Source organism: Aethalodelphis obliquidens, unplaced genomic scaffold (genome assembly GCF_003676395.1).
Source record: "Aethalodelphis obliquidens isolate GAN/ISIS:26980383/991018 unplaced genomic scaffold, ASM367639v1 scaffold21, whole genome shotgun sequence".
NCBI classification, from domain to species: Eukaryota; Metazoa; Chordata; class Mammalia; order Artiodactyla; family Delphinidae; genus Aethalodelphis; species Aethalodelphis obliquidens.
The window spans coordinates 27,058,953-27,086,675 of NW_020837965.1; the positions used below are offsets into that span (position 1 = coordinate 27,058,953).

General features: G+C 46.4%; 1 protein-coding gene across 1 annotated transcript in view; it reads left to right on the forward strand.

Annotated features, from left to right (window-relative positions):
* Positions 1 to 27,723, forward strand: part of TDRD9 (tudor domain containing 9) — a 114,429-nt gene that overhangs the window by 61,356 nt on the left and 25,350 nt on the right. The window contains exons 9-24 of the mRNA XM_027120685.1: positions 2,087 to 2,151; positions 3,908 to 3,962; positions 4,113 to 4,197; positions 5,571 to 5,628; positions 8,743 to 8,847; positions 14,149 to 14,246; positions 15,023 to 15,154; positions 16,099 to 16,264; positions 16,353 to 16,416; positions 16,734 to 16,797; positions 17,203 to 17,247; positions 17,928 to 17,981; positions 19,637 to 19,753; positions 21,306 to 21,413; positions 23,413 to 23,513; positions 27,227 to 27,400. Coding sequence (XP_026976486.1) covers positions 2,087 to 2,151; positions 3,908 to 3,962; positions 4,113 to 4,197; positions 5,571 to 5,628; positions 8,743 to 8,847; positions 14,149 to 14,246; positions 15,023 to 15,154; positions 16,099 to 16,264; positions 16,353 to 16,416; positions 16,734 to 16,797; positions 17,203 to 17,247; positions 17,928 to 17,981; positions 19,637 to 19,753; positions 21,306 to 21,413; positions 23,413 to 23,513; positions 27,227 to 27,400 — 1,491 coding nt within the window. The remainder of the gene's footprint in view (positions 1 to 2,086; positions 2,152 to 3,907; positions 3,963 to 4,112; positions 4,198 to 5,570; positions 5,629 to 8,742; positions 8,848 to 14,148; positions 14,247 to 15,022; positions 15,155 to 16,098; positions 16,265 to 16,352; positions 16,417 to 16,733; positions 16,798 to 17,202; positions 17,248 to 17,927; positions 17,982 to 19,636; positions 19,754 to 21,305; positions 21,414 to 23,412; positions 23,514 to 27,226; positions 27,401 to 27,723) is intronic.

Consider the following 27,723-nt stretch of genomic DNA (forward strand, 5'->3'; position numbering starts at 1 on the left):
CTTTGTTGAACTCATTTATTAGTTCTAGGAGGATTCTTTAGGGTTTCTGTATATAAGATCATGTCATCTACTGAATAAAGATAGTTTTATTTCTTCTTTTCCAATCTGGATGCCTTGTATTTCTTTTTCTTGCCTAACTGCCCTGGCTAGAACCTCCAGTACATTGTTGAAAAGAAGTGTCAAGTGTGGATACCCTTGTCTTGTTACTGATCATAGGGGGAAAACATCCATCTTTCTCTGTTAGGTTATCATGTTTGCTGAGGGCTTTTTGTAGATGACCTTCATCAGGTTGAGAAAGTTCACTTCTATTTCTAGTTTGTTGAGTGTTCTTTTTTTTGAATTAATTAATTACTTTATTTATTTTTGGCTGCGTTGGGTCTTTGTTACTGTGCATGGGCTCTCTCTAGTTGCAGCGAGTGGGGGCTATTCTTCATTGCAGTGCGCAGGCTTCTCATTGTGGTAGCTTTTCTTGTTGTGGAGCGTGGGCTCTGGGTGCGTAGGCTTCAGTAGTTGTGGCTCGTGGGCTCTAGAGTGCAGGCTCAGTAGTTGTGGCACACGGGCTTAGTTCCTCCGCAGCATGTGGGGTCTTCCTGGACCAGGGCTCAAACCCATGTCTTCTGCATTGGCAGGCGGATTCTTAACCACTGTGCCACCAGGGATGTCCTGCTGAGTGTTTTTTAAATGAAAGCGTGTTAGATTTTGTTAGATGATTTTTGTCTATTGAGATAATCATGTGATTTTAGTCTTTGTTGATTTTTTAGATGTTAAATCAACTTTGCATCCCTCGGGTAAATCCCACTTGGTCATGGTGTATACTTCTTTTTATATGTTGCTGGATTTGGTTTACTTAGTATTTTGTTGAGGATTTTTACATTCATATTCTTAAGGTATTGGTCTGTAGTTTTCTTATGTCTGTCTGGTTTTGGTATCAGGGTAATATTGGCCTCATAAAATGAGTTGGGAAATGTTCTGTTTTTTCGGAAGAGTTTGTGAAGAATTGGTATTACTTCTTTGAATGTTTTTTGGAATTCAGCTGTGAAGCCATTGAGGTCTGGGCTTTCTTTATGGGTAGTTTTAAAATTACTAATTCAATCTTGTTGTTTGTTATAGATCTATTCAGATTGTCTGTTTTTTCTTGGGTCAGTTTCAGTAGTTTGTGTCTTTTTAGGACTAGTAGTAATGTCTTTTTCATTTCTCATTGTAGTATATGGACTCACTTTTTTTCTTTTGGTCAAACTAGGTAGATTTATCAATTTGTTGATCTTTTCAAAGAGCTAGGTTTTTGTTTTTCTGTTGTTTTTCTTTTTCTATTTCATTGATTTCCACTCTAATCTTTATTTTTTTCTTGGAACAGTCAAGAAACAACAATCCATGCTGTGCCTGGGAACAGTAACCGCAAAGAAAGAGGAGGGGGTGAGAGGGGTAAACTAGTAACTGCAGCTCCGTGGCTCTTTGTCCCCTGTTTGTTCTTGTCACGGTCTTACTGCTGAACTGAAGGGGCTGATTTCCTTGTTTCTTGTCTGTCTCTCTAGCTAGAATGTAAGCTCCAAAGAGTGGGGAGCTTGTCTGTCTTTCTGCTGTGCCTGCCTGCATGGAGGAGGGCCTGGCACAGGGGAGGGGCTCAAGGGTTTGTGGAGGAATGAAAGTTCTGACTTCGCACAACTTAAATATGTTGCTAGCAGCAGGGAGGCGAGAGGACAGTTTGAGATCTTGGTCTATAAACATGCTTTCTAATACTAGTTTGGATTCCTTAGAGTTGAAGTTTTGTTTGTAGTAGTTTTTCTAAATGTTTTGTATTTTGAGGTTCTGGATTACAGTAACTGAATTTCAGAGAAGACTTTTTCGGATAGTGAGTTTTTATGGGAGAAAGTAGTCAAGAGGCTTGGGGTCCCTTGGGTGATCCTGGGGCTTTGGACAGTGTCTCACGTCCTGGGGCCTCTGTGTTTTCTTATGTAGAAGAAGGAAAATTATACTCGATGACCTAGATGTAAGAACCTTTCAGGGTCAGAAGCCATAATACGAGGATTCTGGAAAAACAGTGGCTCCTTAGCCTTGATTAATACTTGTGCACTTCACATTTTAACAGGACCAAGACCTGGTCGGGCACCCCATTTGTGTCAGAGCGGAGCAGTGTGTTGGTGTTTTTGCCAGGTGAGTGTCATTCTTCCGGGATCTAGAATCTGCGCTGGGTGGAGACTAGTTTGTGTCTCGCACATATTGTGAAAAATGGTATTTGTAGTGCGGGTTTATTCTTTGTAGACTCTGGGAATGTGAATAAATGTGATTTTCGGTTTGACTTCTTACTATAACCTTTGTGTTGCTAAAAACGTTCATAATGAACAGTTTAACTTTTTGAGGGCAGTCTGACCCCCTTCAGAAAAAATTGGCTATGTTAATTTTGCTATTTCATACATATGGTTATAAATGTGAAGTAATTGTCATCGATCTGTATTTAAAGCTTATTTAATAACAATATCATTATTGTAATACCATGAAAATCATCAGGGTAGCCCTTGAGTTCCTTTTTCTTCAGCATTTGACAAAATAATCTCTTAAAATACTTAAAGATTAATTTTTGTTAAATTGTACTTTTTCAAAATGATGATTTTGATTTTTTAATCAAGTGGTATAGCTTTATGAAACCTTATGACAATAATTCATGTATTCTTTGCTGTTGGAAGGTAACATGTAGAACATATGAGCATTTGTGCTAATCGCGGTGGAGAACAAAAGGCATGAATAAAGTGACCTTTTCCTTTGGAATGCAGCATGGGAGTTTAGAACTTTGACCATGTTTTGCTTAGGTTGGTACGGATTAGTTTTATATCCAGGGAACAAGCATTAGCTGACAGTGGTATGGAGTTGCACTTGTCCCAATAAATAGTTGTCAGTGATTGCTGTGTGCATAATATTGTATCAAGGAAGAAATGACCAAAGTAGAGTCAGGGCAGTGCTATCTTAAGAACACCTGATGTGAAATAAGTGCTTTCTAACTGCTAAACCTTGCCTGAATAAAATATGTATAAATGATATTTTACAGTTTTTGTTGTTTTTCTTTTATGTGTTTATGTGAGTTCATTTGACAGTACATTTATTTCATTAATTGATCTTTGGGGAATGGTTCTGTGTTAGTTTTTTTAGGGCTACTGTAACAAAGTGCTATAAACCAGAAGGCTTAGAACAAGAGAAGTTTATTCTTTCACTCTGCTGGAGACTAGAAGTTCAAAATCAAGGTGTCAGCAGGGCCCTGCTCCCTCTGAGGCTCTGGGTAGAATCCTTCCTTGACTCTTCCCAGCTTCTCTTGGCTGTCAGTCTTTGGCCCTCCTTGGCTTGTGGCTGCAATACTTCTATCTCTGCCTTGATCGTTACGTGGTATTTTCTGTGCGGGTGTCTTCTTATGAGGACACCAGTCCTATTGGAATAAAGGCCTATTTTTCTCCACTGTGACCTCATCTTAACTAATTATGTCTGCAATCATGCTTTATTTACAAATATGAACCTTATGAAAAAAATTTAAAACATCTCTGTGACGAAGACTTTTTAAATATTATTTTTTGGTTGTAAAATTTTGCATAATCAAAGTAGGACATTTGGAAAACCAGTGGGGGGAAGAGAGGAATGTAAAATTACTCATCTCCTATGGCCAGCACTCACAGGCAGTCATTCCTGTGGAAAGGAAAACATAGAAAGAATATGGTTTTTCTCATATTTTTGAGTTAGTGGTAGTCAGTGTCATTATGCATTTTTCACTTGTAATTCTGATATATTTAGGTGAAGAGGATTAAAAAAGTCAGATAAAATGAATTGGTAGAGCCTTATTTATAAAAGATGTCATCTTAATTTAAAGGTTGTTTTCTAGAAATAAATACAAATCTTTTTTTCCCCCTCCACTTTTTTTCTTCCCTAGGTCTGGGTGAAATAAACTATATGCATGAACTTCTCACAAACATGGTTCATAAAAGGTGTGTTTAAACTGATACTGTTGTATTTTTACTTGTAAAGCATTGTATTGTTTCTAGCTTAAATAATTTTAATGATCTCAATGAGTAGTTATTCATTTTCGTGTATATCTAGTCTTTATGGATATTTTATTTCATTTACTTCTTTCTTAGGTTACAGGTCTATCCACTCCATTCAAGTGTGACTTTGGAAGAACAGAATAACGTGTTTTTAAGTCCAGTGCCTGGGTACAGAAAGGTAGGACAGCTGGGAGACCAGTTCTGAGCACTTAGGTACATTTTCCTTAGAGACTCTGCTAATGAGAAGTGCTGACATTCCAGCTGTTTGTACGATATGTTCTGTAGCTGGTGGTTAGTCACCTAAACAAGCACTTGCCTGATGAGCCAAGTATGTTATTTCATTTTGTCTTTATTTTATAAACCAGTTTGCTAAGGTTTTTTATTTCCTCAGCCTCAGGACCTTGTTTCTAGTGGATTTCAGCGCCTCTTACCCCCAGCAGTTCTCTAACTGTGGGACTGTTCTCTTGTCCCTGGCACTGCGCTGGAGGTTTTGGTTAGAACCCACATTCTTAGTCCTGGTTTAAGAGTATTTCTTTAATTTTCTTTTTTATGTGTGAATGATGGGATTGTCTTATCACAGCCCTTCTAGTGCTGCTTGAGATCATCAGGGACTCCAGACATGCAGCCCAGCCCCCTTGATTCCAGTGAGAAGGTTCTGCATCTCTAGGGGCAGCCTAGACCTTGCATGGCAACTCAGGGCTCTTATGTACTGCAGACCTTCCTGGGAACTTTAGCCTAGTTGTGCTCTGTGCCCCTGGGTAATTCCAAGACCCCCTGAAGCTATCATATCTGAGGTCAGGGAGAGCTGTCTTTGCCCTGTTTCTTGCCTGCTGCTTTTATGAACCTTCTGTGTTGCATGGGCCTGGTTTTCTGTACATCAGCGGCTTCCACTGGACCCCTGGAATGATTGCACCAGGAAAAGGCTGTACCTTAACATTGAGGTGTAGGGGTTAAGAGTATGCGTGGGGAGGGAGTTGGACAGGTGACATGGGTCTCTGTCCCCTGTAGGTGTGTGCCTCTGAGCACATCGCTTCTCAGACTTAATTTTACTGTTAGAAAGTAGAGTCGATAACATTTACCTTGCAGAGCTGTTAGGAAGGTTAATTATAATAATATATGTCCGTACTTAAATTGTGGTAGTGCTGCAGTGCCTGACATGAAGTAGGTGTCCAGTGATTGGATGCTGGTGCTACAGGTAATAGCTAATATTTATGAGCGCTTGGCTCACGCCTGGAGCAGTTCTAAGCATTTCACATTTATTAACTCAAGTAATAGGGAAGATATTATTATCTCCATTTTATAGATGAGAAAACTGAGGTTAAGTAGTCCAGGGTCCAACGCTGGGGTAGAGCAGAGCTGGGATTCAGAGCAGGTTTGGCTGCCGAGCCCGCACTGCACTGACTCCTCCTCGTGCCCCGCCCCCAGGACCCTTGACTAACAGTGACTTCTGTATAAAATAGAAAAAATGGCTAATTTCAAAATTTGAGCCCAGTGCCTAATGATTTCCTGTATATAGTGAGCATGTCAGATTCTTTTTTTGATGTTTGATAGGTCATTCTGTCTACCAACATTGCGGAGAGTTCTGTCACGGTTCCAGACGTCAAATATGGTGAGATCCTGCTGTTCTCCTCACAAAGTAAACCATAGTATTTGTAGCCTGTGTGTCCCTCAGGAGTTGTTCTTCCCCGTCTCTTCCCCTGTTCTGGAGGAGAGAATGTAGGAAAGTGGGTTCCGAAGTTCCTCCTGTACTTCTCTCTCCCTCGCCCTCCTCTGAGCTCACGTGTCCGTTCAGCCGGGCAGCCTCTGCGGCGCAGCTACTAACACACACAGGAAGCGATCGGGGGCGTCCCCGGGGCACCGTGGGCAGTAGGAGAGCTTGGGGGCTGCCCCTGCTGGACATAGTGACTGGAGGGAGGGGCCCGAGCCCGCCCCGTTGCTGCAGGTCGTTGAGAAAGACACCACGTCACCTCGGGGTGAGGCCACTCATAGTCTGGTCTCCCACGTGTGTGTCCTTGATGACGCTGTGAGGTTGCGTTAATTCATGTTCGGGAGCCTGACGCTTGCCGGGCGCTGTCCTCGGCGGTGGGCAGGCGCACGGGGCGAGTGAGGCGTGTTGTCTTCTGGTGGGAGAGCCAGGCAGTTAGCAGGGGAAGAAATAGGTGCAATTTCAGGTCGAGGTAGATGTTATGTAGGGAAATAAATCAAAAAAAGGGGTTACAGTTAATTGGGTAAATGACCTTTTAGATGGGGCGATGTGGGAACACCTCTGTGAGGACGTGATAGCTGAGGAAGGCGTGACTTGGGTGAGGAGTGAGAGTGGAAAGAGGCGGGACAGCGTGGGGAGCAGCTGCGAGGAGCAGCAAGGTGGCCAGTGTGGCTGGGACAGGTCAGCCGGCACCACGGCAGCCCTCCGTCTGGGCCAGCGGCCGTCCAGGTGCTGCGGGGACAGTGCACAAACAGGCGAGGCTCCGTTCTCCTGACACGTGGGGGGCGGGTGTTGACACGCAGGCGATCAGTTAGACAAACAGCCACGTGCCGCCAGGTAGACTGCCGCATGTCCAGAGGAAGAGGTGGAGGAGCGGGGCAGGGGTCAGGGAGGGGCAGCCGGAGCCGCGGGGGCAGCGGCCAGTGGGGGCATCTGCGGGAAGGGCGTTTCTGTAGAAGGGACAGGAGGTGCCAAGTCCCTGAAGGAGCGCGGGACAGCCGGGAGGCCGGGCGAGCTGGACGGGGCGAGGTCAGGGGGGTCACGGGCACCAGGGCACCAGGCGCGGAGGCCGCCAGGGCATCGGAGACTCCAGCTTTTCCCGAGGGAGCCGGGGACGTCAGCGACATGTGAGGGAGGAACGACGGCACGTCAGGTCCGCTCGACAGCCTGTGGGGGACATGGTGGGGGAGACGGAGATGAGGCCGAGGAGAGGGCCGGTGGGTGTCGGGTGCCTTAGGAGGGGAGCCCGGGGGGCAGAGGCGGAGGCGGCCGTTCCTGGGCGGAGCCTGCGGGGATTTGACTTGCTGAGGGGTCGGGTGCAGCGGTTTCACGGCTCGTGGTGACTCCCCGCCGTGCGCCCCACCCCCGGGGGTCAGCGGAGACTGGCCCGGGCTGTTGAGACGGCGGCGGATGTCCCGGTGGCGGCCTTGAGGAGCTTAGGGCCAGGGCTCCGCGCCGCCCAGGGAGCACGAGCGGGCGGTTCAAGGCGGGGAGCCTGTGGAGGCGCGGCCGGCTTGGAGGGGTCACGGAGGGTCGGCGCCGAGGCACTGGGGGTCGTGAAGCCAGACGGCGCTCCTGAGGTGGTTTCTGTGACGGGCGGGCGGAGAGCCGGGGCAGCGGCCGGAGCGCTGGCGGGCCGGGAGAACGTGTGTGCCAGGCGGCGCGGGGCCCAGAGGCGCAGAGGGCGCGTGGGAGCCGGCCGTGGGGGCGGGGCGAGGCACCTGGTGGGCGGCTTGGCTCCCACCCTGGGGAGGAGGCTGATGTGGGCGGAGGGGTGCTGCCGAGGGGGCGCAGGGTCCTCTGATGGCCTCTGCGTTCCCCGTGAGCCAGAGGCCAGGCCTCAGCTGAAAGGGAGCAGGACAGGAAGTGCCGGAGGTGTGAGGAGGCTGGATGGACGGGGCAGCCTGAGTCCCGAGGGCCGCTGGCGACCGGGAGCTTAAAGGGCGCCGTCAGCCTACAGCCCGTTTTGTTTCTCTTCTTCCCTCTCCCGCCACTTGGGCTGCGCGGTGTAGGTGGAGAGCTGTGATCAGCAGGCCTGGGGTCGAGTCAGCTGAGCAGAGCAGGGTGACAGGAGGCCAGGGGTCAAGGCAGATGTGTGGAGCGGTCACAGTGGGGGCTGGGAGCCCGTGGCTTGGTCAGGAGGGAAGGAAGGTCATTAGGCGGAGGGGCGGGGACAGTTAGCAGCAGGCCCTGACGTGCACAGATGGCAGGTCCGTTTGTAGGGATTAAGGGTAGGGTTACAGGACGGGGAGTGGGGGGGTGGGAGGGGAGGAAAGCGGTCCGGTGCCAGGGAAAGATGCTTGCGATTGAGATTGAGTGGGGGTCAGGTAGGGCGGTGGGAAAGAGATGCTGAGACAGGTGGGAGATGGGGTCTCGAAACGGAGGGCCTCGGCGCTGCCAGCACCGTTTGGGGAATGGAGATCCCCAAACGCTATGGCGGGAGGAGTGTTCAAGAGCCCTGGGGAGCCAGCAAGGAGGGCTGGTGGTGGTGGCGCAGTCAGTGAGCAGGAGGTTGCTGAGGAGGGAAGCGGCGCTGAGGAGCAGGCCGAGGCCGAGGTGGGCGGGGACAGGAGCCAGCACCACCCACCAGCTGCCTGCTCTCCTCCCAGGGGCTGGGAGCGGGACACTGCAGCACAGAGGTGCTGAGAGCGGCTGCCCGCCCCACCAGCGCGCACACGGGATTGGGACCTGGCAGTCCCCCACTTTACCTGTGCTTCTGCGCAGCCCTGTGAGGCCGGCCTGTCGCTGCAGCCCGCGTAGGCTCGTATTATGACGTGTGGGCTCTTATAGGGCATATGTTCTTTCTGCCCAGACTCCCAGGACTTAGAAGAAAGAATGGGACCCCGGCCTCCCCGTCCTAGGCAGTTGGGAATGGCTGGTGCATTTCCAGAGGCTTCTGTGTGTACACTAATTCTAAAGGCTGTGTGTTTCATAAATTGTCTTATCGCTATGCACTGTGATTGTTACACAGTTATTTTTTGCTAGCCTGGTATTTACATTCTCTTTTTTAAATGACAGTTATAGATTTTTGTTTGACTAGAACTCTGGTTTGTGATGAAGATACGAATTACCAGAGCCTGCGATTGAGCTGGGCCTCTAAAACCAGTTGTGATCAGAGAAAAGGTAAGGCATTTGTGTTCCAGCACAATAACAGGAGTTGGTGGCGCATTCGGGTGTCTTCTTGAATTTTTTGCTTTTTGTACCTTTAGTCTTATTCAGAGATTTCCTTTATTGGAACTGGTTTTAAGTTCTAAGCAACAGCATTTCATACTGTCAGGCTCTCTGTTCAAATCCACGATCCTCCTCGTGTCCATTGAAGTAGGTAAGAGCCTTTGCACATACTGGATGAGAGTCCCGTCATCTTTCACAGTGACTAGTTACGGAAGCCGTGCGGGTCACTTGTTAATTGCTGCTAGTCCTTCCTCTGACCTCTCTCCAAGTTTTCATCCTTCTGGGATGATTTTTTGCTGAGCTGAGCTCGCTCCACGGAGGGGTCAGCCTTTTCTGCGAGTGCACATGGTGTATTGCTGGGGAGACGAGGGTGTGGAGTCGTTTGTCGGGGCCAAGATGTCGGGGGGTGGGTGGGGGCTTTGGCCACAGTGGCCGTGCAGTTGCCTGCAGGGAGTGGCCCCAGGGCACAGCCTTCTCGCCATGGACTGAGACGTAGCTTGTGCTTTATGAGAGAGCCTTCAGGGAGGACAGCTGAAGGACTGCTCCAAGAATACCTGTTGGGTTGGGTCATAAAGCTACCACATCAAAAAACAGAATAGAGGCCACATTTACTGAATGCTCGCCACAGGCCAGGCACGAGTCTAAGTGTTTTCCGTGTACTTACGCATTTACCCCTCATTCCGCCAGTGAGGTAGTGCGCTGTTAACACCCCGACTTCTCAGTGATGCAGCCGACACACAGAAGGAGTAGCCTGCTCGGGTTACCCTGGGAAGTGCTGGGACCGAGACTAGGACCCAGACGTATGGCTACAGCCCGCAACTTTAACCATGTTGTCGTGTTACCTCTCTTGAAATGACTTGCCTGGAGAGGGATTAAGAGAGAATGATTAAGGGACTTCCCTGGTGGCGCAGTGGTTAAGAATCCGCCTGCCAGTGCAAGGGACATGGGTTTGAGCCCTGATCCCACAGGCCGCGGAGCAACTAAACTCATGCGCCACAACTACTGAGCCTGCGCTCTAGAGCCCGTGAGCCACAACTACTGAGCCTGCGTGCCACAACTACTGAAGCCCGCACGCCTAGAGCCCGTGCTTCGCAACAAGAGAAGACACCGCAATGAGAAACCCACGCACCGCAATGAAGAGTAGCCCCCACTCGCTGCAACTAAAGCCCACGTGCAGCAATGAAGACCCAACACAGCCCCCAAAATTAATTAATTAATTAATTAAAAAAAAGAATGATTAAGGAGTCACTGAAATATGGTCATAGAGAGCTTCTCATCACCTTGGGAAAAGCTTATGCATTGTTATAATCATCTCAACCCCCACCCCCGCCAAAAAAACCCAGAACATAAAACTATGCTTAGAAGAAGTGATTAGAAATATTGTTGGCCAAAAAGTTCGTTTGGTTTTTGCCGTAAGGTGTAATGGAAAAAAGCCAACCCAATAGATATACAAAAATGTTTAAAGTGATTATTTTTGGGTCAGCCTTGAGATTATAGGAATTGTATCCTTTGTCTTTTTTTTTTTTTTTTTTTTTTGCGGTACGCGGGCCTCTCACTGTTGTGGCCTCTCCCGCTGCGGAGCACTGGCTCCGGATGCGCAGGCTCAGCGGCCATGGTTCACGGGCCCAGCCGCTCCGCGGCATGTGGGATCCTCCCTGACCAGGGCACGAACCCGCGTCCCCTGCATCGGCAGGCGGGCTCTCAACCACTGCGACACCAGGGAAGCCCTATCCTTTGTCTTTTTGTATGTTCAAAATTTCTATGATTAGAAAATTTTTCCCATACAGGAAGTTGCAAAAAATAGTACATAGAGTCCCTTGAACCCTAGCCCCAGCATCTCAGCTTGTCAGTGGCGACACCTCCTACCTCGGTGCAGCGTCAGCCCAGGCAGCTGATGTCAGCACAGGGCTGGACCGCGGACCCTCGTCAGTTGCCCAGGTTCACACTGTGCAGGCTTTTCTCCAGTTGATCCCATGTGTAGCCACCGCCACGGTCAGGACACAGAACTGTTCCAGCTGCCTTGAAGGAGCTGCCTGGTGCTGCATCTCTAGTCACACTGTCCCCTGCCACTCTCTGCCGACCTCGAACCCCTTCTTCATAGCCATAGCTGTGGCCTTTCAAGGACATTATTTAGGTGGAATCATACTGCATGTAACCTTTTAAGATTGGCTTTCTTCACTCGCTGTAGTGTCCTTAAGCTCCATCCAAGTTGCTGCATGTGTCAAAAGTTTCCTTTTTATTGCTGAATAATATTCCATTGTATTTTGAAAATTAGTAAAGGGAAACCTCTCTAAAATGGAGGGGGAGGTCAGAAGCGGGCGCTCTTGTTCGGTACCACCTGAAGTACCACTGGAGCTCAGTTACGGGAAGAATTGTCAACTTCAGATGCCAATAAGAACCAGCAACAGGAAAGAAGCATCAGTTATAGGCCCCAACAGGAAAAACTGTGCCTTGCATCTCCCACAAGAAGTCATCTGCCCCAGCAACTCGGCCAGTGAGAAACCGTCCCCACCCTGAACTCTCACTTTTCTCCAGTGGACTTGTGTTCAAAATAACCCCTCCCAGCTTCCTCCTTTTTCTCTATAAAATAATGTTCCTCTTCTTTATATGGGACTTGCCTATGGTTTTTGCCTTAGCTTGCTTGTCCCAAATTGCAATTCTCTGCTATTTCTGAATAAACCCATTTTGCTGGTAAAATTACTGTTTTTATTTATTTATTTTGAATATTTATTTATTTGGCTGCACCGGGTCTTAGTTGCGGTACTCGGCATCTTTTAGTTGCGGCACTTGGGATCTTTTAGTTGTGGCACGCGGGATCTAGTTCCCTGACCAGGGATCGAACCCAGGCCCCCTGCATTGGGAGCGTGGAGTCTTAACCACTGGACCTCCAGGGAAGTCCCAATTACTATTTTATTTTTAAGGTCAACAGTACCACACTCACCTGTTGAGGGACATTTGAGCTGTTTGTAGTTCTTGGCGATTACAAATAAAGCTACTGTGAATATTGATGTACAAGTTTTTGTGTGGACATAAAATTGCATTTCTCTGGGATAAAAGCCCAGGAGTGCAATTACTGGGTGGTATGGGAAGTATATGTTTACTTTTATAAGAAACTGCCCCAAACTATCTCCATGGTGGCTGTACCATTTTACAGTTGTACCAGCAATGTGTGAGATCTGTTCTTTTCACATCCTTGGCAGCATTTGGTATCCACTATTTTTTATTCTAGCCATTCTGAAAGGTACATCATAGTATCTCATTGCAATTCTAATTTGCGTCTCCTTGATGCTAATGAGCTTAAATGTCTTTTCTTGTGCTTATTTGTCTTCTGTATCTCTTCAGTGAAATGTCTGTTCAAGTCTTTGGCCCATTTTCTAACTGGATTGTTTGTATTTTTATTGTTGAGTTTTGGGAGTTCTTTATATTATATATACTAGATATAGTCCTTTATTAGATAGGTGGTTTCTAAATATTTCACCCAGTCTATATTTTGTCTTTTAATCCTCTTAACAGGGTATTTCATAGAGAAGAAGTTTTAAATTTCGGTGTGGTCTGATTCATCAGTGTCTCATTTTGTGGATCATGCCTCTGGTGTCATGTGTAAAGCTCTTCACCTAGCCCTAGGTTGCAAAGATTTTTCTCCTGTGTTTTCTTCTAGACATTTCGTAGGTATGTTTTGCATTTGTATCTGTGATCCATTTGAATTAACTTTTGTAGATGGTGCGAGGTTTGCTTATGGATGCCCAGTTGTTCCTGCACCACTGTTCTCCTCCCATTGAAGGCTTCTGTACCTTTGTGAAACATCGCTTGGGTGTCCTTTTCTGGGTGTATTTCTGATTCTTCATTATGTTCTATTATCTGTGTGTTTTTCTCTCTACCAATACCACATTGTCTTGATCACTGTATAGTAAGACTTATCACGAAACAGATGGATTCCTCCCACTTTATTCTTCATTTTCAGAATTGTTTTAGCTATTCTACTTTGCCTTTCCATGTAGACTTTAGAATAATCTTGTCTATATTCACACACAAAAAAGCCTCCTGTGATTTTTTTTTTTTTTTTTTAGCCTCCTGTGATTTTGCTAGGAATTGTGTTAACCTGTACATCAGTTTGTGGAGAATTGATATATTTGCTCTGATGAAGCTGCGTATCCCTGAACATAGTGTGTCTCCCTTTATTTAGGTCGTCTTTGATTTGTTTAATCAGCATTTTGTTATTTTCAGCATACAGATCCCTGTATATGTTTTGCTAGATTTACACCTAAGTATTCAGTTTAATTTGGAGGGATTATAGTGATTGTGATGGCGTTTTTAATTCCGGTTTTCCCGTGTTCATTTCTAGTGTATGGAAATGTGGTTGATCTGTGTGTTGGTATATTGTGCCCTGTGACTTGCTGATTTCACCGATTAGTTCTAGGAGTTGATTTTGGTTTTGTCATTACCTTGGGATTTTCCATTTAGACAGTCCTGTCATTTGAAGATACGGTGGGTAGATGGTGGCGGAGGCAGCAGTCTGGACTCTGCACTCAGTCTCCTGTGGCAGGACAGGTGGGTGGGGGCAGAAGGGGACGGGGTTCCAGGCTCCACAGGTAGGGAAGGAAAGCTCCTCCCTGGGCTGCCCTGTTTTTTAAAAGCTGAGTATTTGTGAAGGATCCCCCCTCCCCACCTGTCTCCTGTCTCTCAGATTTTATTGTGTTTGGGGATAAAGGAGTTTCCATTGCACAAGCAATACCATCACAAGAGAACAGTCGTTTATAGGATGGTCTCCGTGGTCCAGGCCTGGTTTTGAGCTGTTTGCGTGTGATCACTCATTTCATGTGAAGCCACTGTCTTGAAGGACGCCTTTGCAGAGGTGTTGGGATGGGTAACAACCATCTGTTTCACTGGGGCTTCTCTCGCCAGCTTGATTACTTTTGTTTGGTGACCTCTGTATTTTTACCAGTATGAACTATGCATTTGCAGGAGATGTGTGGTATTTAAAATGTTTAGATTGCCATTGTATTTTGGGGCCAAGGTGGTTCTCTTTAGAAATATGCATTGGATTTTCCACTATATATCACTGAGTAGGAGTCAGCACTTAATCTGTATATAGAAGATCACTTCTAACACTTATTCTGAAGTTTTTGCCAAACTGACCTGGTTTGGTAGAAGATAACAGAAGTTTTTCTTAATACTTAATGGTTATTCTTAAGTATATCTTTATGCTAGTGTTAAAGTAATTAACGTCAGGGTTTGAATGTTTCTCCTTTGCAGGCCGTGCTGGACGAGTGTCTAAAGGATACTGTTACAGACTCATATACAAGGATTTCTGGGACAGCTCCATCCCCGACCATGTCATTCCTGAGATGTTGGTAATAAACTTTGGTCATCTTTATGACATAGTTTGTTTTTTGTAGACAGTTTTGCTGAATAGTTTAATATAATTTTGAGTGTCGTATGATTTTGATCCCAGAAAAATCACTTCTGATCAAACTCGTCTTTAATCACAGAACTGGCTTCTAGTCACTAAGCATCAGTGAGGGACTTCACACCCATGTCACGTTTCTGGCCCTGTAGGAGGACTGTCCACAGACGCTGCTGCTGTGTGTTTATTTATTTATTTATTTATTTTGCGGTACGCGGGCCTCTCACTGCTGTGGCCTCTCCCGTTGCGGAGCACAGGCTCCAGACGCGCAGGCTAACGGCCATGGCTCACGGGCCCAGCCGCTCCGCTGCATGTGGGATCTTCCCGGACTGGGGCATGAACCCGCGTCCCCTGCATCGGCAGGCGGACTCTCAACCACTGCGCCACCAGGGAAGCCCTGCTGTGTGCTTTTATAGTTCATGCTGTGGACCTGGCTTCTGTCTTTCCTCTCCTGCCTCTCTCTCCTTTCTCTCCCTCTCTCCCCGCTTCCTCTCCTTTCTTTCTCACCCTTTCCCTTTTCCATCTTCGCTTCTTTATCTCTCTCTCTCCTTCTCTTCCCCCATCTCTTCATCTCCCATTTCTCTCTCTCCTTCTCCCACCCCTCTTTCTCTGTTTTCCTTTCTTCTTTTTCTCTCCTCCTCTCTCTAAAGTACTAGTCATGTGAATAGGTTAATTGATTTACTTGTTTTTACTGTTTCTGAATTTAAGTTTTGTTCTTTTCAGCGTTGTCCATTAGGAAGCACAATATTGAAAGTGAAATTACTTGATATGGGTGAACCGAGGGCTCTGCTGGCAACAGCCCTTTCTCCACCTAGCCTGAGTGACATTGAACGCACCATCCTTCTGCTAAAGGAGGTGGGACCATCTGATACTTGTTGGTGTTAGGAAAAGCTAAGATTTTTTGGGTGAAGTTTAGAAGTTTCATACTGTGGATATCTTTAAGGTATTTTGACAGTTGTAAATAATCAGCATTTGCTTGGAAAAGCATGTCATGACTAATTTTTGATTCCAGATATTATATATGTTGTTCAGACCAGCTTTGTTAGTTGTCTGAAGGTGAAGCTCCTACTCTCTCACCCCGCCCCCCGTGGGGGATTGCTGTTTGTTGGCGGGGCTGAGAAGCGCTGGATAGGAGATGGCAGCCATAGAGCTCTGCTCTCCTGCCCTGGCTCTGTGAGCCTTCTCCCCACTTCCCCTCTAGTTCTGCTCTTCACCCTCATGCTAGCCTCTCCTCTTCCTGTTGCTGGAAGCCCTGCTCTGCTCCTGTGCGTTCTCTGACTCTCCTCTGACCCACGCTCTGCTCTCGCTGCGTGCAGTGCCCAGTGCCCCGGCCTGTTGGGGCTGTGGACGTTCTGCCTCGGACCCTCAAAGCTGGGGCTGCCTCTGATACCTTGGGTACCTGCTTGGGCGTCCGTAAAATACACTTAGTCAAGTTGAGGACGTCGTTTTCTGTGCACAGTCTGGACGTTTTGGCCGTGAGTGACCACGGGACGTGGTGGTTGGAGGTTGGTTTAGTGCTGTGCGTGCGTGCCATGGTCGTTAAATCTGGGACTTCAGTAGACTTTTGTGGGGGTAGCTTGAGCATCACCTCCCAGCATTAAAAAGTAATAAAATGTGTTCTGAGTATCAAAACACGTATTAAAAAACTTTAGTGTCAATCTTTCATAAGTTGACTTAGGTATCTTTTAGAACCTTATTCACCAAAATTTGGTCATTTCCTGTTTTAAACTCCTGCCTTAAGGAAGAAAAGAGTGTGAATAAATCAGTGCTTGCTAATTGCACTAATTTATTTTATAAAGGTTGGAGCACTTGCGGTGAGTGGGCCGAGAGGAGATGAAAACCCCCATGATGGTGAATTGACCTTCTTAGGAAGAGTTTTAGCCCAACTTCCTGTTAATCAGCAACTTGGTAAACTCATAGTCCTCGGACATGTGTTTGGATGTCTAGACGAGTGTCTTATTATAGGTGAGTGTGGGAGCCGAGAAGCGGGAATGGGGGGTAATGTAAGGCTACTCCAACAGTCTTATCTTCTCTTTGTTTTTTCTCTTGTTAGCGGCATCTCTTTCTTTGAAGAATTTTTTTGCGATGCCTTTTAGGCAGCATCTTGATGGATATAGGTATTTAACATTCATATTTGTTTTTTTTTTTTGTTGTTGTTGTGGGGTTTTTTTGCGGTACGCGGGCCTCTCACTGTTGTGGCCTCTCCCGTTGCGGAGCACAGGCTCCGGACGCGCAGGCCTAGCAGCCATGGCTCACGGGCCCAGCTGCTCTGCGGCATGTGGGATCTTCCTGGACCAGGGCACGAACCCGTGTCCCCTGCATCAGCAGGCGGACTCTCAACCACTGGGCCACCAGGGGAGCCCCAACATTCATATTTTTAAGAGTCACTGTGTTTTAGTGGTGTCAAGTGACACTGTTCGTTGTCTGTTTATAGGAACAAAGTGGATTTCTGTGGCAACAGTAAGAGTGACTGTGCTGCGCTTGTTGAAGCGTTCAGGGTAAGTTTTCCCAGCGTGAGCTGTGAAGGCGGCTGCCACCGCTTGTCAGCACATGCCGTCTCTACCAGAAGCACTGTGAGGGTTGCCGATGTCCATTAGTAAGCAAAGTGTGTTGGGAGATGGGGACTTCCCTGGCGGTCCAGTGGTTAGGACTGCATGCTTCCAATGCAGGGGGCGCAGGTGCCATCCCTGGTCAGGGAGCTGAGATCCTGTAAGCCTTGCGGCACAGACAAAAAAAAAAAAATTGTGTTGGGAGAAGTAGATGAGGGTGGGAGTCCAGTTCTAGAAGTAGACTGGAAAAATTAAATTTGTAAATTTTCTGTGGTCAGAATGTTTTGAAATTGGACTTACTTTATTCGCTAACCGAATTTTTTTATTTTGAAACTCTGGATCATTTGTTTTTAGGCTTGGCAGACTTGCAGACAAAGAGGAGAGCTGCGGCATCCGAAGGTCGGTGAGCTGTTTCTTTGTGGATGGCTGCCTGTGTCGTGGAAGCTTCCCGAGCCTTCTCTAGCTCAGCCTCAGCGCTGTGTGTGAACCGGCAGTGTTCAGCCTGAGCGGAGGTCACTGTGGACGGTTCTTAGGGCCCGCAGTCCAGGGCAGCTCCTGGGCTCACCTTCAGCTGTAGTCACTTCCCAGAGGCAGCCGTGCTGCCTGTCGCCCACCCCTGGGTAGTAGTGACCCTTCCTGTGTCAGGAGCCTCTTAGCTGCCAGTACTAAATACCTGTGGGATGTGCCTCGGCGTGTTGGCTCAAAACTAAGAAACCCGAAGCTTTTCGTTCTGCTGTTTTCAGCAAAGTTTTAGATAATGGGCTTGAAAAAACCAACCTGTTAGCCTTCATTTTTTGGGGTGGGCGTGGTTGCGTGTTGTTCTTCTTCTAAACTGACTAGGTTCAAAAGATTGTTGGTAGGTCTGTGTGTTTAAATTTGCCATGCCTGGATGTATCCTTAAAATAACTACGGGAGTTACTCGAGAAAGTCACCTTTTACAGAGTCAGCCATGTTATTTTTCTTGTTGGTGTATCTTCTTTTTGGTGTATACTTTTAGCTGAGATATATGGATTACAGTAGCCAAATTAGCTCTAATTTGTTACGTTAATATTGAATATTATCCTTTTATGTATTTAAAGGATGAACTTGACTGGGGACGGTTAAATTACATTCAGATCAAGAGAATTAGAGAGGTAAGTTATAAATTCTTTGAATGCAAGTAAAGATGACTTAATCAAATGTTTATCAAGTACCAGCAGTACCCAGGGTAGCAGAGAGTATTCCAAGAAGTACATCCTCGTTTCCAGCTTTGGTAGAATTTATGTGTTCCATTCACGGTTACAGTTGACTACAGCTGAAGGACACAGATTAAGGTCAGCAAAGGTAAGAGGCAGGTGGGGAGGAGCCAGGAGAGACAGAGACCAGGTGCCAGCTTGCAGCCGTCCTCTCCCGGTGGAGTCTTCTGGGCAGCACGATGTGTGACAACCCACGTGAAGTACTGCAAGCCAGGGAGGCTGTCCCGAGCCTTGGCGTCCAAGGTTTTATTGAGGGTTGGTTACATAAGTGTGGGGTGCCCACATGGCTGACCTTAACTTCCTTAGTTTTTAGCCCCTCCAGAGGTTACTGATACTGTATGTCCCCACCATACAGAAGTCACATTGCTACCATGAACTGTTTGTTGTGTCCAAGACCTCAGGTAAACAAAGTCACTCTTACAAGGCTGGATATTCCAAGGGCCTGGAGGTGACCGGCCAGGAGCCAAACCTTTCTTTGGAATGTCCAGGGTGTGGATAACCGGGCCTGCTGACTTAATCCTTTACTGCACAGTTTGCAAGACAATCTGTCTTTTTTGTTTGTTTGTTTGTTTTTGAATCTGTTTTATTTTTATTTTCAGAGAACTTACTCTTGGTTTGATTTGTCAGTTTTACTGTGCAGGTGTTTTGAGGGAAGGGGAAAGGTGGAGGATTTCAAAGGATTGATTTTTAATTTTTTCCATTAATTTAGTTTTTCTGTGTCTCTTGGTTTACGTTTTTAGTCTTACTGAGATGAGAATTTAATTTCTTAATACTTTCAGTCTTTCTAATTAAAGGTATTTAAAGCTGTGAATTTTCTTATGAGCACAGTTTGGGGCACATCTCATTGATTTGTGACGTGTAGGGATCTCATTGTTTTCCCTGTCTGTAACTTATTTTAGTGTTGATTTCCTCCTTGATTCAGAGTTTTTAGAAGAATATTTGAGTTTACAGGTAGAAAGAAATATTTTCAGGTATCTTGTTTTTTGTTAATATTTTTTTTATTGCATTTTGATCAGAGAAAGTGACTTGCATAATTTTTAGTTGATTTTTAATTAGAGAAGTTGTATGTATCAATACTACAGCCTTACAGAAGATTTTTTTTAATAAAATTATTTTTTATTTATTTATTTTTGTCTGCATTGGGTCTTTGTTGTTGCACGCAGGCTTTCTCTAGTTGCGGTGAGCGGGGCTACTCTTCTTTGAGGTGGCTTCTCTTGTTGCAGAGCTCGGGCTCTAGGTGCGCGGGCTCAGTAGTTGTGGCACACGGGCTCTAGAGCGCAGGCTCAGTAGTTGTGGCGCACGGGCTTAGTTGCTCCACAGCATGTGGGATCTTCCCAGACCAGGGCTCGAACCCATGTCCCCTGCACTGGCAGGTGGATTCTTAACCACTGTGCCACCGGGGAAGTCCTAATAATATGGTTCTTAATAGCTGCAGTGTTTCATCCCATAGACATACTCGTGCTTTCCCCATTATGTACTACTTTTCTAGTGCATTCGCTATTCTGAATAATATAATCACTTGGAGACATCATCTCCCAATGTGTTTTTCTCAGGTGGCTGAATTATATGAAGAATTGAAGACTAGAATCTCACAGTTCAACATGTATGTTGATTCCCGGCGGCCTGTCATGGACCAAGAGTATACATACAAGCAGCGATTCATCCTGCAGGTACTCTGGAGTTTCCTGGATGTCTCTTCCTGGTTCTTTCTGCTTATTAGGTCTTGTGGTTTTGACAGTGCTTATTTCCTCCTCCTTTTTTTTTTAATGATTTGGAAAGCTTACAGTTATTAATTAGAAATCTGACGGCTTTTTAAAAATTTTATTTAATTAATTAATTAATTTTTGGCTGCGTTGGGTCTTCGTTGCTGCACGCTGGCTTTCTCTAGTTGTGGTGAGTGGGGGCTACACTTCGTTGCGGTGCGCGGGCTTCTCATTGCAGTGGCTCCTCTTGTTGCGGAGCACGGGCTCTAGGTACACGGGCTTCAGTAGTTGTGGCTCATGGGCTCAGTATTTGTGGCTTGCGGGCTCTAGAGTGCAGCCTCAGTAGTTGTGACGCACGGGCTTAGTTGTGCTCCACGGCATGTGTGATCTTCCCGGACCAGGGCTCGAACCGGTGTTCCCTGCATTGGCTGGTGGATTCTCAACCACTGCACCAGCAGGGAAGCCCTAGTTCCCCTTTCTGACACAAATCATGCCTCACAGGAGATTTTAGGTCCATAGTGTTAATACTGTGTTTGGGCACCAAGAAAAACTCTGGTCTTATACCTAGTTTAGGTTTTCCATGTCACTGAGTTGATGATCCAGACCCATTTCTAATCTCTGGAGTAGTGTTTCTAAAGACTGCCAAATGTTATTACTGCTTCTGGAGAGATCCTTTTGTTTTGCCTTTTAAGAAAGTATAAATGCTCTTAACATTATTATGTGGTTCTTCCCTTGCACTGAAAAATTATTTTAACTTTGGAGGCCATGATCAAATTAGCTTGTTGGATGGAACCATCTAGGCATTGTGTAGAGGGAAGTGTGTCCTAGAAAGGTGGCCAGTGCTTCTGATGTAGGGGCTCAGAGGAGGAGTACCTCTTGTACGTGTCAGTGTGTTGGCTGACGCATACAGAATTGGGTTCTAGGTGGATCCTGTAAACTGGGGGATGCTGGGAAATGGAGTGTTCCTCTGGATGTAAAATTACTTGAAGTTTGGGAGAGACTCTTCCATGGGTGTATGTTTCATATAGTATATTTTTATTGAAGAAGGGACTCCTCGCAGCATGCTTTTAGAAGTGAATATTCGGTGCAAGCCTGCTGCTCTAAATCTAAGTGTCTTAATTGTAATTTTATCTAAACATTTGGGAAAGGGCCTGACCCATAGAAGTAAGTATATCAGGGAAAATGTAGAAAAAGTTGGCTAACCCCCGGGGCTCTGTGTGTACAATCATTTGTATCCTTGTTCAACTCACCACTGTTTTCTAAACCTCATTCTGAAAAGTACTCAGGCTCCTTGGAGGAAAGACCATGCAGAAAGTGTTTTGGTTATGGGGAAGTAACCAGAATTGTGACTTTCTGCTTGATTGGTTTAACGGTCCAGTGGGTTTTTTTGTTTTTTTGTTTTTTAACATTAAGCTCATCTTTTATATTGTAGATGATATTCTGGCATGAGATTAGTATATTGGTGAGATAAAGTGATGAAATAATGCTGTTACTTCATGAAAATAAGTTTCTCTTCCAGGTTGTATTGGCAGGTGCTTTTTATCCAAATTACTTTACTTTTGGGCACCCCGACGAAGAGATGGCAGTGAGGGAGCTGGCGGGCAAAGACCCAAAGACAACCATTGTGGTAGGTGGAGAGATAGGCAGCCTTCTCTGGGGTGGAGGCCGGGTGCTCAGTTTTCAGATGAGCTTCATTCCAATGTGGCGAACACGGAACATTTGATTTCCCCACTTGCCTCTATATTTTTATAAGTACTAAGTGGATTTTTTTCCCCTAAAGTGAATTTCATGGCTTGTCTGACCTTTTCACATGCATCCACTAGTTTCTCAGTCTCGCTTCCTGTTTTGCAGACCTAGCCTTAAAAAAGAAAGCCTAAAAAAAAAAAAAAGGAAGCCTTGCAGAGTTAGGTATTCATGGCTAACCTTGACTGCTCATGTCCCGTTTTGAAGGATTGAAGATACTTCTCCATAAATTTAAGAACATTTAGTTAATTGACAACTTCATTTTACACAAAGTAAAGAGTTATATGGTTGGCACCTTTGTACTGTGATTTAAACTCTGATCCCCATTCATGCTTAATAGAATCGCCTAGAGAGTGTTTATTTTGAAATTCAGATTTGAGGCCCCATGGCACAGAATCTGAACTAGAAAGTGTGGCCTGGAAATCGGTGTTTAACATGAGCTTTGGGCAAATCTGATGGTCAGTCCCAGGCACTGACTATCAGATCAACATTTGTGGACCCTTTGTTTAAACCTGAGTACAGGATCACTTCAGGGTAGGCAACTGGAATAAAGCATTTGGCAGTCGGGCTTTTAGCGGACCCTGGGTTCCATTACCGGCCTATATCTAATAAAAAGGGGGTATAGAGCACGTGGCAGAGTTCCTGGCCTAAAGTAAACATGCCAGCATTGCCAGCTCTTACTCCTCTTGTTGTTTCCATCACACTGTTACTGAAGAAGTAAGAGTTCACAAGGGAGAGGGTCTCTGCAGAGCACTGGAGAGGAGCTGGTGCTCACACTGGGGCCGAGAGGCAGCTGAGATGCAGTTTGTACCTGGGGCGGGTTTTACCTGAAGGGGCAGTCATTAGATCCTTTTTGCTCTCGAGGAGGTGTGGCTGGGCCTCTGCTTGGACTGACCGTCATGGTGGACCAAGCCCTTCTGGTTGGCTTCCTCTCACGCCTTGGTGGTGCTCCCTCCTGACCTGTGCACCAGGGGAGGGACCCCACCGCACATTTCCTCAGACGTGGACTGTGCTTGCCTCCTTCAGCCTGTTCACCTTGCCAGCCAGGCAGCGTGTTCACCTTGCACTCTGGGGGCCAAAAGGTTACCTGCTGTGTGGTTATAAAAACTAAGTGTGGCTAGTGTTTACGTAGCGCTTATCATCTGAGAGGGCCTCTGTCGAGTGCTTTTTACTCATTCTTCTCTGAGCTTCACATTGGCTCTCTGAGTTGAGGACTTATTGTCCCCCTTAATTAGTGATGTGGCTGTTGGGTCCTAGGGTGGCTCCATAACTTGCTGCCTGCAGAACCCTGACAAGCCAGGACTTGAGCTTTGACCTGAGTCCCCAGCCCCTGCTTTTCAGCCACCCACTGCCTCTCACGGAGCTGTGCTGGGCTCTGAGATAAGCAGGTCATGGGGCAGGGGACTCCCAGTTTCGCGCCGGAGCTGGGAACACAGATTGCCCTGATGGGAGGGAGAAAGCACTCGGACAGGGAGGGGTTGCTGCAGCTCCTTTCCTGTTAGTGCAGCCTGCGGGGCGAGGACGCACCCCCTCCTCCACCAAGTGGTGCATTTCCCTTTAACATTTAAGTTCCTGCTGTTGCCTATATAGAAATACTATGTTTTAAAAAGATGTATTTAGTCAGCTTGGTTATTTTAAGGTAAAAATGAAAAATAAGTCTTAACTTTTCTGTATCAGACTTTTGGACTCTTTTAACAGGGGAAGAATTAGCCTTTGTTTAACACGTATTATTAAAACTTATTATAATTTAGAAGTCATTAGTCCTTAAATACCCTGCTGTCGGGTCTACGTCTTGTGCTTAAAGACAGCGTGCTCTGTTTTTGTGAACATTATGACTGTGAGCTCTGTGTTTGCTCCTGTTAATGCAGTGTGGTGTTTTACAGCTGAAGCACGTTCCTCCCTATGGATTTCTCTACTATAAACAGCTGCAGTCTCTCTTTAGACAGTGCGGCCAAGTCAGATCCATCGTGTTTGATGGTGCAAAGTAAGTAGTGTATTTTTGTAATCCACCGCAATTACGAAAGAACCACGAGATTTTATGTTTACAGGGGCTGATTCTTTCAACTTGGGAGCGTGTGGAAATGGGTCGTCAGACGGGCTGCTGAGGACACAGCTCTTAAAGCACAGCTGTGGTTTATCTTGTTGTCAGGAGCAGTTTATCTTCTCTTTCAACCACGTTCCTCCTAAAGGACGTCTGGTGCCGAGAAGGTTCAGTAGCGTGATGAGGTTCAGGGCTGGTGTGATGAGGTTCAGGGCTGGCGTGATGAGGTTCAGGGTTGGTGCTCTGGAAGTGCCCTGCACTCGGGTGTGTCCATCTGAGATTTCACAGTAAGTTGCCAGCCGCCAGAGATGCCTGCAGGAGAGTTTATCTGCTTATAGTTATTTAGAACTTAGATGTTCTGAATATTTTTGGAAGACAAATATTGCAAAACTCAGTTACATTTGGCCTATTTTAATTGCAGATAAGGAGTAAGTGGTGTGTTTTGGAGTATCACTCTGAGTTTTCATTTCCAAGAGAGAATGCTTATGCACAGAAAAGGCTATTAGGGTTTTTAAATTGATTTTTAATTTTTAAAATTGGGGGCTTCCCTGGTGGCGCAGTGGTTGAGAGTCCGCCTGCCGATGCAGGGGACGCGGGTTCGTGCCCCGGTCCGGGAGGATCCCACATGCCGCGGAGCGGCTGGGCCCGTGAGCCACGGCCGCTGAGCCTGCACGTCCGGAGCCTGTGCTCCACAACGGGAGAGGCCACAGCAGTGAGAGGCCCGCGTACCGCAAAAAAAATTGGAAAAAATTTTCTTGTGTCCTACACATTTTATTAATTTACAAAGTTTTGTCAATCTAGTAAATAAGAAATACTTTTAGTTTTCTTTGATTAACGTCCAGTAACCCAAGTTGAGCGCATTCATTCTGCTTAAATTTTGGATTAATTGCTTCGCACATTTTAAGTTCCATTCCTGTGATTAACATATTGATTTTCTTTGTGCGCATGTAAATGCCTCACGTGGCAAGTATGTAACCCTAATAAGTGAAGTCTTTCTAGGTGCTCCTAACAACTGGTACAGATTTAATTAAACGTACAGTGTCTCAAGTTTTCTTAAATATTCTTATATAAATTAGCAGTCAAATTCTTAATCACACATACAAAATTACTTACTTAAAAATTGGATCCTCGTAGCTACACCATCTTTCTTGAATATGGAAAGTCCATCTGCCTTGCTGAGCCTGCAGCTCTGCGTGCGTGGGTGCTCTCCATGCTGATTTGGATGGTGCAGTCTGGGCTCTCGCTAAGCTTGCAGCAGCCTCTTTCGTTAATCCTCACTGCTGGATTGCATTTGGTGTTCATTTCTTCTTCTTTCTGTCAGGGTTATCTATATAGGTATTCTAATTATATTTTATTCGATTCCTCATAGATTTCTGGTGTTCAGTCATAATACCAATGTCATACCAATTACTTGGGGATGTAACAGTGTTCTTCTGGTGATACCAGTCCTGTGCATCAAGTATTAAAGGCAGAGAATGACATAAAATAGTTGCTGAGTCAAGACTGTCCTCCCCCTTGGGATCCAGCAGGGCCTGCTGTGTGCAGGACCAAGGGCACTGGAGCACAGGCCGTACGTGGGCGCACGTTTCCTCCTGTGAGACATTTTCAAATTAGTGGTCGGCATGGAGAGTAAAATCAGTTCCACAGATGTTTGCCCATCGTGAAGTGTCCTGGGAGAGGCCTGGGGGGTTGGAAGAAGATATCGTATCTGAGGGAGGCTCGGAGTAGGAGCAGTGACATTCACCTGGGCCTTCCTCTGGAGGAGTTGGAGGGGCCTGGAGGGGAGGCAGCCCTGGCAGGTGGGGCAGGAGCCCAGTGTGAGCAGAGCTGTGGTTTGGGAAAGCGTAGGGTGTGTGCCAGGCGCAGCCAGAGCCCTCTTGCCGGGAGCCGGTTTTGTGTCAGATTGAGTCTGAAGAGTGGGCGTCAGGCGCTGTCTTTCAGATGGTATTTGTAGCCAGCTGACGAGTATGAACGCCACTAGTGGGTATTTAGAGAGCCCTGGGTGTTCTGACTAGAACTGTGTTTTGTAGAACTTAATTGGGGAGTGATGAAGAGGAGACGAAGCCGTCCAGCATAAACTTGGCAGTCGTCCAAGCCGAGGTCGTCCAAGGAGGCAGCGGATGGGAGGGAAGAGCTCTTGGATTCGGCTGTTGATGGCCCGTGGAGGACCAAGATGAGATAGGAGCCAGCGAGGGCCAGGACTTCAGCCGGGGGGAGTGGACAGGAGGGCAGGGCTGGGGGCTGGGGGGGCGTGGGGAATGTCGCGGGTTTGGCTCTCGCCACGTGTTGAGTTGAAAATACTCAGGGAAGACGAGAGTCTTGGAAATGTGCTCTAGAGTATTTGAAAGAAATTATTTCTAAGGAGAGACTTGGGCTCCTTCTAGAGAAAGATGGCAGAAATGGAAGTGAATAAAGGGAGCCGAGGACAGGAGGAAACTGCACGTGCTCACTTGTGAGCTCACCCAGGGTCGGTGGAGGAGGCTTGAAAGGGAGCCGAGGGCAGGGGGACAGTGCGGTGGAGACAGGAGGCTGCAGAGAGGCTGGAGGACGGGACGGGATGGGACGCGACAGGCTGCTCTTCATCAGCTCAGGGTCCTTCCAGGTCACCCCAAATCACACATTTCCATGACCATAGTTGAAGCAGTCATAAGTCTATTTTTCTGAGTATGATGTTTTGCTCCGGGAGGTGTTGACATGCATATACAAACAAATGTAAACTTGAAGACTTTTTCCTTTTTACCAGGAAGTGTCTGGCAGGCACCCTTACTGCACGTTTTTTTTTTTTTTAATTAATTTATTTTTTGGCTGCGTTGGGTCTTCGTTGCTGCGCGCGGACTTTCTCTAGTTGCAGCGAGCGCGGGCTACTCTTCGTTGCGGTGTGTGGGCTTCCCATTGCCGTGGCCTCTCCTGTTGCGGAGCATGGGCTCTAGGTGCACGGGTTTCAGTAGTTGTGGCACACGGGCTCAGTAGTTGTGGCTCACGGGCTCTAGAGCGCAGGCTCAGTAGTTGTGGTGCACGGGCTTAGTTGCTCTGCGGCATGTGGAATCTTCCCGGACCAGGGCTCAAACCCATGTCCCCTGCATTGGCAGGCAGATTCTTAACCACTGAGCCACCAGGAAAGTCCCCTTACTGCATGTTTGATTCTTATTCCCCCAGAGGGAGGAATGTGATAATAGGACACTGCGATGTGGTTGGGTCGTAAGGTGGGGCATGCCTCAACATTACTGGGTGATAAACTGGATGGTTTTTTGGAGGGAGATCAGAAAGATCACTGAACTACTCAGTTGTGTGCTTTTCTCGGTCTGATTTTTATTTTACAATAAAATAGAAGAAAACAAAAACCTGAATCTGTCACTTTGTTCTAATGATGAGAATTAAGATTTCTTAGCCGAAAATTCCTTTTGAACTTAATCTTTATTCTGCATTATACTGAGTAATACGTGAGGATGATACTTGGTTTTAATTTAATGGTATGTCATTGTAACTTTTATTTCTCTTAAGTGAATAATTTTCCCTTAAATAAGTCTTCTTGATTAATTATTGAAGGAAGAGTTGCTGGTATTTTGAAGAGAGGTGTTACTGAAAATCTCTGTCTAAACTTGAGAGAAATTAACATGCCTCATAAACTTATTTTTTTATTTACATTTGTGGAGCAGAGCCTTTGTGGAGTTTTCACGCAATCCAACAGAGAGGTTTAAAACTCTTCCTGCAGTGTATATGGCCATTAAGATGTCTCAGCTGAAAATTTCCCTTGAACTCAGTGTTCATTCTGCAGAGGAGATTGAAGGGAAGGTGCAAGGAGGGGCTGTTTCCAAGCTCAGGAATACAAGGTATTTCCAGAAGGGAGGCGGGCACAACTCTGTCCACCTGCTTTCACATTCTCAATATTATTTTTAAACAACTGTTTAACCTTGCTTAAGTTCACACTAAAAGCACTGGCGTGGTAGCCTGGTTTCATCATCTAGCTGTGTGTGCTTGGGCACATTACTTGACCTCTCTGAACCTCAGTGTTTTCATCTGTTTAATAGCTATGATACCTGTTGTACAAGGCTGTTTGGAGGATTGGGTAGAACCATTTGTGTCATTTTCAGTTTAAATCGAAGGGATTGACCCTAATGTTAGTTTCCTTTCTTCCTCCTTACAGTTACTGCCT